Raw genomic sequence first — 12,181 nt, forward strand, 5'->3', positions numbered from 1 at the left:
TTGGGGGACAGCGGCCAGGTCAGGAAAGAACTCATTAACAGGCAAACGTTTTAAAGCCGGTGAACGACATGATACAAAATTCAATAAGATATTCAAGAATATTCCCCCCCTTTTTTAAAAGTAAATCTTATTGGAGTAGAGTTGATTTACAGTGTTGCATTAGTTTCAGGTGTACAGCAAAGTGATTCAGTTATGCATATACATATATTCATTCTTTTTCAGATTCTTTACCCATATATAGATTATTACAGAATATTGAGTACAGTTTCCTGTGCTATGCAGTAGGTCCTTGTTGGTTGTCTATTTTATATATAGTAGTATGTGTATGTTAATCCCAACCTCCTAATTTATCCCTCCCCACCACATTTCCCCTTTGGTAGCCATAAGTTCGTTTTTGAAATCTTTGAGTCTGTTTCTGTTTTGTAAATAAGTTCATTTATATCATTTTTAAAATTAGATTCCACATATGAGTGATAGCATATGATATTTGCCTTTGTCTGACTTACTTCACTTAGTATGATAATCTCCATCCGTGTTGCTACAAATGGCATTATTTCATTCTTTTTTATGGCTGAGTGATATTCCATTGTATATATATACCACATCTTCTTTATCCATTCCTCTGTTGATGGACATTTAGGTTGCTTCCATGTCCTGGCTACTGTGAATAGTGTTGCAGTGAACACTGGGGTGCATGTATCTTTTCGAATTATGGTTTTCATGGATACATTTTTGAGAGGAGCAGATAAAACCTGGTCGGCCCATCATCTTTCCTTGCTGTATGGCCTTGGGTAACTTACTTACCCTCTCTGGGTAACCCATGGTTGTCAGCCTTGATCAAGGATTGCTGGAGGGTGTTAGACAAAACTGTTAAATACGTAGCCTGACATCTGGTGTTCGGTAAGCTGTCTGTGCTTAGCAGTTGCCATTATTATTGTTGTTATTGTTATTATTATTATCATCATCATCATCCCCTATCTTCTCACTCTACACCTCAGCTCCCACCTCAGTGAGGTGGAGGTGCTCTGAAATTTCCCTGGCCTGTGCATCAGGGTCTGGTGCCTCTGCTCCCATGGAAAGTAGGGTCTGGGGGCTCTGCTTCCATGGGGTGCTTTTCAGCATAAGTGGAACAGAGATATGCAAACAATTTATCTGCCCCCAGCTGTCCCCAGCACCACAATTAGTGACAGAAGGGACCTTTGGCAAAAGCAGAGCAGCAGGGGACCCCCAGCTGGGGCCTTTATCTGACTGGTCAGACAACAGGGTCCAAACACAAGGGGTCACTCCAAACCACTGATAAGAAAGGGGTCCTGGAGTTGGGGCAGGACCAACTGAGCCCCCCTCCAAGGGCCCACTGGACACCTCCTAGTCAAAAGCACAGGACCCAATTGTGAGGCCTCGGGGTGTCTGGGGGTTGATCACAGGCCCATTGGTGCCACCTGGTGCTGCCTGAGTTTGAATATGTCGCCTGCCTCTCTTTGTGCCTCAGTTTCCCCATCTGGAAAATGGGGATGATAATCGCATATCCCTCTTGGGGGAGTTTCGAAGATTAGATGAGTCAGTGGAGGGGAAACTTGTAGCTCAACATAGTCAAAGGAGTGACTCACCACATATTAACTATTGGAATGTACCATTTCACACGGTGTGACCTTGATGACCCTCCCAGGAGCTCCAGTCACAGCCCCTCACCCACCAGGGGCTGCCACTCACATCTCTGGGTTGCATGGCCTCCCTTGCACCTGGCACAGCCTGGAATTATACTCCTGGTTTATTTGCTTACTTGTTCATTGCCTGTCACTCCAACATTAGGATGTCAGTGCCACGAAGGCAGGGAATTGTGTCCATCTTGGTTGCTGCTGCGTGTTAGACACATGGCACCCTGGAGGTGCTCAGCAATCAGTTTGCCAAGTGATCAAAGGAGAGAAGTAAACGGTAGTGCAGTTCAGCTCTAATTTATGGATAAGGAAATGGAGGCTCAGAGATGTCAAAGTACTTGCACAAGGACACACAGCAGAGGTTGGCAGACTTTCAGTGAAGTGAATGCTTTAGACCTGGTAGGTCACCTACAGTTTCTGTTGCATACTCTTCTTTCTCTTTTGACAGCCCTTTAAAATTGTACAAGACCCTTTTCTTTCATTATTGCCTCCCCCTAAAGAGCCCTTTTAGACAGTTTTTTTCCCTAATCACTGCACCTCATGAAATTTTAATAGCACAGGTATATTATATATCTATTTATATACTGTATCTATATCTATCTATCTATGTTTTATAAATAAAAAGAGCAAAAATTTTTAGCCCCCTCCATCGCCCCAAGAACCAGTTTTTGCCCCTACTGAGAATGGATGGATCTGGAACAGAGTCCCTCCGCCTCGGCACTGCTGACACTGGGGGCCGGATGACTCTGAGGGGCTATCCCAGACCAGCCTCCCTGTCCCCGCCCCCTCGATGCCAGGAGCCCCCCAGTCGTGACAAACACAGATGTCCCCAGACATCGCCTTGGGGTGCAGGATCACCCCAGTTAGGAACCTCTGCGCTAGGCAGACAATTTCTTTGAATTCACATCAGCTTTGGGATATAGACTCCCTGAGCTGGGCCTCAGTTTACCAACCTCATCAGTTGGGTAAATTTAATCAGATGGTACTATGGAGCTCCTAACACAGTAAAAACTCAGCAAATGAAAGCTGCCCACTTGGGGTCTGGGGCATCTTGGGGCATTGGACATTAGCTGGCCTTTAGCATTATACACTCTGGGCCCATCTGTTCAGACCAAAGGAAGGTCCATTTTAGGACTGGGCCTCTAGATGGGAGGAGGAAGAATTATCGGTGTCCTCTTTTTTTTTTTTTTTCTTCCCTTGATTTTTCATGGAAACATCCAGAGCAGCTCAGCCCGATAGAACTTTGTGTGGTGATGGTGGGCATATTCGGTGCCGTCCAATTCGGTCGCCACCAGCCACATGTGCCTGTCGAGTATTGAAAGGTGACTGGTGCGGCTGAAGTCCTGAAAATTTAATTTCAATTTAGCCAATTTAAATTTCAAGTTGCATGTGACTCGGGGCTCCCATACTGGACAGCTCCAGAAGACAGGGTTTCCAGGAGCCAAATGACAGGCAGGTGGTCAGCAGGTGGGTGAGAAATAGTTCGAGGTTTTAGAGGTGATTAAAGATGGCAGGGACTTCCCTGGCGGTCCAGCATTAAGACTCTGCGCTCCCACTGCAGGGGGTGGGGTTCAGTCCCTGGTTGGGGAACTAAGATCCCACATGGCCTGCGGCATGGCCAAAAAAAAAAGTAAGATGGCACAATAAAAAGGAAGGAGATTCTGACACCTGCTACAACATGGATGAACCTTGAGGACACGATGCTCAGTGAGAGAAGCCAGATACAGAAGGACACGCAGTGTGTGATTCCACTCACAGGGGGTCCCCAGAGGAGTCACATCCACAGAGACAGGAAGTAGATGGTGGGGGCCAGGGGCTGGGGGAGGGGTGGGGAGTCAGTGTTTCATGGGGACAGAGTTTCAGTTTGGGAAGATGAGAAAGTTCTGGAGATGATGGCGGGGATGGTCACAAGATACTATGAATGTACTTAACGCCACTAAACTGTACACTGGTTAAATGGTTAAATGGTAAAGTTTATGTTATGTATATTTCAACACAATCTAAAAATCAAATTAAAACAATTTTTAATGAGATGGTGTATAATTACAGCATCATATTATTTAGAAACTACACTTATTTAAATTTAAAAAGAACTACCAGGAGTATAGGAGTATAGGAGAAAAAAGAGAGAGAGCTTCTTCAGCCCAGTAAAGGGATCTGCAGAAACCACAGCTAACATTGTTCTTAGTGGTTAGAGACCGAATGGGTTCCCCCTAAGATCAGAAGCAAGACGAGGACACCTGCTCTCACCACTTCCAGTCAACAGGGTTCTGGAAGTCCTAGCCAGTGCGATAAACCAAGAAAAAGAAATCAGAGGCATACACATTAGGAAGAAAGAAATAAAACTTGCCCTATTTGCAAGCGACATGATGGTTTTCATAGAAAATCCCAAAGAATCTACCAGAAAAAGAAAAAGACTCTTAGAACTAATATGTGAGTTCAGCAAGGTTGCAGAATACAAGATTAACCCCCCAAACCAATCGCATTTCTAAATGCTAGCAATGATCAATTAGAAACCAAAATTAAAAACACACTCTCATTTACAATTGCTCCTCAAACCTACCATGTATTGAATATCAACTTGGCACCAACCCTTTTACACTTGTTATTAGCTGACTTGGAGACCCAACAAACCCTGGGAGGTGGGTTTTATTATAGTCCCATTTTACAGATGAGGAAACTGAGGCTCGGACAGGTGATATGGCTGGCCTGAGGTCAAGAGCAGTGAATAAGTGCTCCAGACTAGAGCCAGCTGTAGCCTAGGGCCATGGCTTTCAAGGTACAAAGTAATAGCACCCAAGACAAAAACAGCAAGGAGATAGCAATAATAAAAATAATAAAACCCTCCCTCCAGTTGGTGAAGTGCTTACTACATGTCAGCCACTGTTTGGGGCCCTTGATTGCATTCATTATCACCTTTTCCCTCCCGAGCAGCCTCTGAGGGAGAGTCTGTAATTGTGGCCATTTCACAGATGCGGGCAGTGAGGCACAGAGAGATGAGGGGTGGCGTCTGAGGCCCACAGCCCGGGCTGCCTGGTTCCAAAGCATAAGCACACCGGCGGCGCTCAAGAAACATCCCCCTTCTCGGGTAGGCCCCTGAGTGCCAGCCGGGCACTGTTGCCCGCTGAGTCCGTGTGGGTGCCGGTTCCGGAAGAGGGTCTGTGCCCAAGGCCTGGAGCCCGACGGCTGGCTGCCCGGGCTGGGCCCTTCCCAACCCAGTGGCCACCCGTGCCCAGCCATGCGGCCATCCAAGCAGGACGGGCCGGCTCCAAGGGGCCGCTGGCTGCCCGAGGCCGGGAGCAGCCACAGGGCGCGGGGCCGAGCCGGGCACAGCCCTCTCACCACTGCCCAGCCTGCCCAGCCTAGTCGGCCACGTGGGGGCTGCTCAGCCCAGCCAAGGAGGGCTGCCTGCATCCACTCCTATTGTGGATGGGGAAACTGAGGCAGGTGGGGCTGCTTCTGTGCTGTTTACAGCATCCCTGGGTCTTGCCCGCCAGTGGGTGCTCAGCGCACAGCGTGTGCAAAGGCAAAAGCGCGATGCCAGGCAGCCGGCGAGGGCCCAGTGACTGTTGTGCGAAGTGTCATCGTTATTATTATCCCCAAAGCAACCCTGGGTGCACTGAGGCCCCAGCAGGGGAAGTGAGCCCCGCCCCCCGGGACCACGTGTCCTTGGAGGCTCCCAGAGCTGGGATGGGAACGCGCGCGTCTCATCACAGAATCCAGGCGGCTCACGCAAGCGCCGTACTGGATGTCGGGATGTAAGCACTAGCTACCGAATTAAAACAACAAGGGGCAGGGGAATTCCCTGGCGGTCCAGGAGTTAAGACTCTGCCCTTCCACCGCAGCGGGCAGGGGTTCGATCCCTGGTCAGGGAACTAAGATCCCTCAAGCGGTGCGGACAAAAAATAAATAAATAAAATAAAATGATACACTACTGTGTAAAAAAACAACAGCAAGGGGTGTGGGGCGGGGCACTTTTTCGTCATTCTAACCCTCCCTTTTCCTTGTGTACAAAATGGGAACACTAACAATGCCAGATTTGTGGCTCTCTTCATGATTTAAGGGAAAGTATGAAATGAGAACAAGAAAACACATCTGTGGTCATGTTAGGGACTTAAAAATAACAGTAATAATAATAACGGGGTGGATGTTACCATGGATCTAGAGCTCAGTATGCCCTAAGCGCTTCATATGTATCAGCTCCTTGCCACCTCCTGGCAACCCAGTCAGGCCTGTGAGATGCTTTCGCACATTTGAAAGAGAAAACTCTGAGGCTCAGGGAAGTTAAGCGACTTGCCTAAGGTCACACAGCAATTAGCTCTGGGCCTTGGAATATGGCAGGTGGGAGGGGCCTGATTCTCTTTCTCTGGCATTTGATGGTGATTCCCGCCACCTTTGTCCTTGACCTGAGAGACAAATGGGGGGGGGGGCTAGGGGTCCTGTCTGGCTGGGCTTGTCCAGTTCCTCCCCCCCGCAGTCTGGGGTGGAGGGTGTGAGGGCTGCAGAGGGGGCTGGCTCTACTCGCCCTCCATCTAGGCCTCCGGAGCCAATAACGCTGAGCTCAGCGTCTGTCTGCTTTACCCGGCTGCCAAGGAGCCTGATTATTTTTAGATAAGATGGAGGGGCGGGCGCCGGGGTGGGAGGGAGCCCCCAAGCCAGGCGGGTGGGGCCGGAAATGTCACAGCTGCAGAAATATGCCCCTCGGCCCCCTCTCCGGGGATCCTGAGTGGCAACCCAAGACCACAGGCTGGGCCCCCAGGACTCGGAAGGCAGAGGCGGTGGGGAGGGGGCCCGAGGGGCCAGGGACTCACCTCTCTGGCCCTCTGTTTTCCTGTCTGTGAAATGGGCATGAGAGTCCCCACCTTATACGGCAGAGGCAGGATTAAATGAGTTATCCTCACTTGACAGATGAGGAAACTGAGGCTCAGAGAGCACTTCCCCACGACTGAGCCAGCCCCTCCACTCGGGTTCTCGCCATGGTTCAGGACACAGGCAGGCTGGCGCTTAGTGACCTCAGACGTCCATGACCCCCTGGGGCAGCAGCCAGGGAGGGGGCCATGCCATGCTCCAGACCACGGCGCTGGCCCAGCCTAGCACTGGGCTGATGTCTCCTCCCCTCCTGAGTGGGGGTCCCTGCGATGTCACCAACTCCCCCTCCCTCTCTTTGCAGATGCAGAGCAAAGCGGCAGTCCCCGGGCGGGGATGGGCTCCGACCAGGAGGACAGCAAGCCCATCACACTGGGTGAGTCTGGAGGTGCCGGGGGTAGAGGGCACGGGCCCATCCACATCTTTTATTTAGGAATCGTTTCCGGAGCGCCCCCTGTGGGTTCTGTGTGGTCCTGTGTGAGCACCTGAGTCACTCCTCCCAGCCATGCTGTAGAGTAGGTGCTGCTGTTGTTCCATTTTGCAGAGGTGGGGACTGAGGTCCGGAGAGGAATATGGGCCTTCCCAGGGGCATCCAGGGAGCTGGGGTTGGAACCCACGACCCTGAGCTCCAGCGTCTGGACTCTGAGGTGCTCCCCCCATGGGAGAGGCCCTGGGGGTGGGGGTCCCTGCAGTCTCATGGGACATTGAGTGGATGAGTAGGACAACTCAGTTCTATGTTGCGGGTGTGGGAGCAGAGCCAGAAGGACAGAGAGGATTTGGAAGCTTCAGAGTCCCTGCTTCTACTCTGGTTCCCTGCCTACTCCCTCCCACAGTCTGTCCTCCCTGAAGTGGTCAGAGGGTGCCCGTGAGCACCTGAGTCAGGCCCCGCCCATCCTCTGCCCACAGCCCTCCAGGGCCCCCACCTGCCGGGGGTAAAAGCCCAAGTCCTCCCTGCCCTCCCCTCCTCCCTCTCCCCCCTCGCTCACTCTGTTCCAGACACACAGGCCTCCTCGCTGTTCCTCCAGCACGCCAGGCACCATCCTGTCCCAGAGCCTCTGCACGTGCTGTGCCCGCTATCTGGACAGCTAACTGCTTTCTCTCGCTCCAGATCACCCAGGTCTCAGCTCAAATGCCTCCCTCTCAGAAAGATCTTCCCTGAGCCCCTCAGCTCAAGCAGCCTCAGTCACTCTCAATCTCAGCCCTCTGTTTTATTTCCTTTTGAGGAAGTTAGTGATTGCGTATGTATTTGCTTAGTTGCTTAGTGATTGCAAATGTGTTTGTTTATCTCACGTAGTGGAACATCACCTCCTCAAGGGCAGAGGTGTTTGTTTTGATCACTACTGTGTCCTCAGTACCTAGAACAGGACCTGGTACACACTAGGTGCTCAAAAAACATTTCTAGAAAGCAAAAAAGGAGAGAAGGAAGGATGAAGCAGAGGGAAAAAGAGAAACTAGAGGGATAGTATATTAGGGGCAAGGAAGGAGGAGAGATGAAAAGGGAGAAAGGAAGAAACAGCCAGTGGGTGAGGGCATCCCCGTTGGAAGGTCCGTCACAGGCATGCACAGGGAGGCTGGATGGTTCCAGGAGGTTCACAGGCCCCCAGGCCACACCTCACTGGCCATCTGTGATCCGAGTCCTCCTTGACCTCCTGTGATCCCCAGGCGCCTCCCTCCAAGCCAGATGTTCAAGGCAGGCGGCGGGGGCCATGGCGCTTGGCCTGGTCCCGTGGGGAGCTCCAGCGTCTGGTAGAGGAAATCACTTCCTCCCCGCCCGCCAGGGAGTCCCCTGGAGATGGAGCTGGGCGAGCACTGCACAAACAGGAAACCCCGGTGGGGGTGGGGCGGAGGGGCGTGCTGACAGCAGCCGGCCAGCTGGGTCAGCAGGAAGTGGCCACGGCCACTTCCCCCTGGACACTGGGAGCCACCACCCTGTCCTCCTCGGGATGTTGTGGTCCCGAGCCTCCCATCACGGGCCTGGGCAGGTAGTAATTGCTCAATGAATGGTGGACACAAAGCTCATAAGCAGGGGGCTTGGGTGGCAGACAGCTGGGGAGCTGGGCACTGCTGTGAGCTCCCTGCGGCCACTGCTGCCCCCTGGGGGCCTGGACAAGAACTGCTCCCACCACCCCCCAAAGCCAAGAGCTCCCATTCTGTGGGTCCCACCTCCACTCTGACCACTCTCTCTGGCTCCTTCAACTCCAGCCCTGTTGGCCTCCGATTTGCCAAGTGCATCCCAACCCCAGGCCCTTTGCACAAGCCATTCCCGCTGCCAGGAACATCGTAACCCACAGGGAGGTGGCAAAACGTCGAGTTTACGATCATCCTCATCGGGGCAGCCAGTTCTCACAAGGCAGTTTCCCTGTGCCAGGCGCTGTCTGGGCACTACCCAAATTTTAACTCACGTGTTCGCCTTATCCACCCCTACCTTGAGATCTTGGTTGAATGTCACCCTCCCAGAGAAGCCTTCTCTGAGCCCTTCGTGTAAAATAGGTCCCCTCCCCAGCAGGCTCCCCCGACCTTGACTGCCTCACCACTGCCTGACACATCTCACATTTAACTGAATCATCTTTAATAACTTTCTTTTTAAATTGTGGTACAACACACATAAATGTAGAATTTTAACCCTATTAAAATGTACCGTTCAATGACATTAAGTACATTCACAGAGCTGTGCACCCATCACCTCTGTCTAGTTCCAGAACATTCTCATCAACCCACAAAGCAACCCCATCTCCATTAGTCACTCCCCCTCCCCGAGTGACCATGAACCCACTCTCTGTCTCAGTGGATTTGCCTGTTCTGGACGTTTCCCATCAGTGGAATCACACACTGTGTATCCTTCTGTGTCTGGCTTCTCTCACTGAGCATTGTGTTCTCAGGGTCCATCCACATTGTAGCGAGTGTCAGGGCTTCACCTCTTTTCACGGCTGAGTGACGTTCCTGTGTGTGGAGGGACCACATTTTGTGTATCCATCATGGTTGATGGACATTTGGGTTGTCTCCAATTTCAGCTACTGTAAATCATGCTGCTGTGAACATTCATGTACAAGTGTTTTTGACTTCCTGCTTTTATGTGGCGTCCTTTGCCCACCCTGGGCTGTGAGTCCAAGAGGGCAGCTGCTCCTGTATGTCTTGTTCCCCACTGTGTCCCCAGTGCCCAGCTCAGGGGGCGGACACTGGAGGTGCCTGGTAAGGGGTCCTGCCTGTGAGGGTCTCCAGGTGGGACAGGCCTGCTCCCAGCTGTCTTGGGTTGGCCAGTGCTCCCGCCCTCTCGAGGCCAGCCTCAGTTTCCAAATCCATGAAATGGGTCTAAACCACCCCAGCCCAGAGAGGAGGGTCCCTCTTCCTTTGACATTAGGCGGGAATGGGTCCGGGCACACTGGGGATTTTGACTGCTGTCTGTGGACCCTCCATTCACCCCATGTTTCTGAGCCCCTGCCGTTTGCCAGGCTCTGGTTCGGGCACTGGGGACACCGCAGAGCTCACAGCCTGGAGGCAGAAGGCTAAGAGACTGCAGCACTGCATGGGGTGATGAGTGAGGCAAAGGAAGCAAGCTGATCCCTCCTAGGTAGTAGCATTCATAGTTCACAACCACCCAAGACAACAGGGTGTATGGTCCCCACTTTTGAGATCAGGGAGCATCAAAGCTCAGGGAGGTAAAGTGACTTATCCACGATCACACGCCAAGTGGGCAGCTGAGCTGTGAACCCAGGTCTGGCCTCCACTTGTGTGTGCAGCCTGCCACAGCACGGGGGCTCCCGAGGAGGGCTGGGAGGCGGTGTGAAGGCCCAGGCTGGAGAAGGGGAGGCTGGCTGAGGCTGCAGTGAGAAGGACTGAGCAGAGACTCAGGAAAGGAGATCCGCTCCAGCTGTGTTAGGGTGGAGGAGTCCCCGTCGGCTTGGAGGGGCTGAGCTGGCCATCCTCCTGCTACAGGGCTGTGGTGGTTGGGGAGGGGGGTAGACAGGGTGACTGGCCAGGCTGGGTCCAGCCCCCGGAGTCTGGGCAGCCCGGAGGTGTCAAGGCGTGGAACAGACCCAGCTCAGCTGGCCGCCTGCTGACCCCCATCCTTCCTCTCTTTTCCAGACACCACCGACTTCCAGGAGAGCTTCGTCACCTCCGGTGTGTTCAGCGTCACTGAGCTCATCCAAGTGTCCCGGAGTAAGTGTCCCTGCCCACCCTGTGCTGGGACCCGAGGTGGGGGGGGTGGGCTCACACAGGGGAGGACTGTCGGAAAGGAGAAATGCCTTCGGGATGGGGGCTCTAAGAGGGAAAGGGACTCGGGGAGGGAGGAGGAAGGAGCCCATCACCCTGCCCCACTCCCCCACGTCCTCTCCAGCCACCCTTGTCACCAAGCCTAAGTCCCTAGGAAGGGCAGTATCCAGGCCTTTCCCAGAGTCCAAGGTCAGGGTGACATGCTCTTCCCCAGAAAAGACTCCAGATGCTGGGTGGAAGGGCTAAAGAACCTTCTGCCCCAGTATCCCCCATTCCTGGGACCTCCCTCACCTCCACCCAGGAGACCCCAGAGGGGCCCCCCCCCCGCCTATTTCACCTCTTGTCCTCTTACCTATGGACCTGCTGGGGACCCACCCCCATCCCCAGACACCCCCATTTGAATCCTACCCCAGGGACCTCTGGGCACTATCCTGCCTTAACCCTAACCCTTGCCCTCCCCATCCAGATCAGCAGAGCCTGGCCTCTGAGAGTTCTGGGAAGCTTGGCCTCCAGCTCTGGCTATGCCTCTGCCTCACAGTGTGACCTTGGCCTCTCTCAATGGCCTTGTTCTTGTGACCCATAGTATAAGGCCAGTTTCAGCCAAATTAGGAATCAGGCCAATTTGGGAAGCGGTTCCTTTTCGTTCTGCCAGCCCCCAGATGGCTCTCCCCACCACTCCAGGGCAAAGTGCAGCCCTAGACCTTGTTCCTTCCTCATCCTCCTCTCTGTCGCCCTCCACAGCACCTGTGGTGACTGGAACAGGACCCAACTTCTCCCTGGGGGAGCTGCAGGGACACCTGGCGTATGACCTAAATCCAGCCAGCACCGGCATGAGAAGAACGCTACCCAGCACATCCTCCAGCGGGTATGTCCCCGGGACCCCACCTCTGGGCATTTCACGCCCCACCCCTACCTCCATCTGGCTCCAGCTGGTTCATTCCTCTCCCTGTTTTCACGTTCCACCTGGGAAGCTCTTATTCATCTTTCAAAACCCAGCCCCCAAGTGACTCTTTCCCCAGCCCTGACATCCCACGCTGGGCTCCCACAGCCTCGAGTCCTACAGGCCTAGCCTCTGCGACTCCATGAGAACACAGACACCGGTTCTTGCTGAGATATGCTGTGTGATCGTGAGCCGGTCACATTCTGTTTGCCTCGGTTTCCTCACCTGCTAAGTAGGATCATAATCCTACCAGGTTGTTCTGAGGATTACAGTAGGTCAAGCGATCAGCCAGGCTTTCAGGGCTTTAGTCTCCACTCTGCTAGCTTGCTAGCTTGGCCCTCTGCTGAGTCCCTCCCTGCCTCTGGCCCCAGGTGTCCCACCCAAGTGATGGGCAGGTTAAAGTGGATGTCATCTGAGAAGCGGCCGAAAGTCCGCGGCTCGCGTGACGTCTCGCGATAGCACCCTCCTCGCCCTGCCCCCTAAGAGCCGGAAGTAGCAAAGCCCGCCG

The 12,181-nt window shown here is 53.3% G+C and overlaps 1 protein-coding gene across 5 annotated transcripts in view; it reads left to right on the top strand.

Annotated features, from left to right (window-relative positions):
• Positions 1 to 12,181, top strand: part of NFIC (nuclear factor I C) — a 64,530-nt gene that overhangs the window by 35,716 nt on the left and 16,633 nt on the right. For all 5 annotated transcript variants that reach the window (XM_061190772.1, XM_061190775.1, XM_061190771.1 and 2 more), the window contains exons 3-5: positions 6,826 to 6,897; positions 10,605 to 10,679; positions 11,475 to 11,598. In XM_061190772.1, coding sequence (XP_061046755.1) covers positions 6,826 to 6,897; positions 10,605 to 10,679; positions 11,475 to 11,598 — 271 coding nt within the window. The remainder of the gene's footprint in view (positions 1 to 6,825; positions 6,898 to 10,604; positions 10,680 to 11,474; positions 11,599 to 12,181) is intronic.

The sequence above is a fragment of the Eubalaena glacialis genome, chromosome 4 (genome assembly GCF_028564815.1).
Source record: "Eubalaena glacialis isolate mEubGla1 chromosome 4, mEubGla1.1.hap2.+ XY, whole genome shotgun sequence".
Lineage (NCBI taxonomy): Eukaryota > Metazoa > Chordata > Mammalia > Artiodactyla > Balaenidae > Eubalaena > Eubalaena glacialis.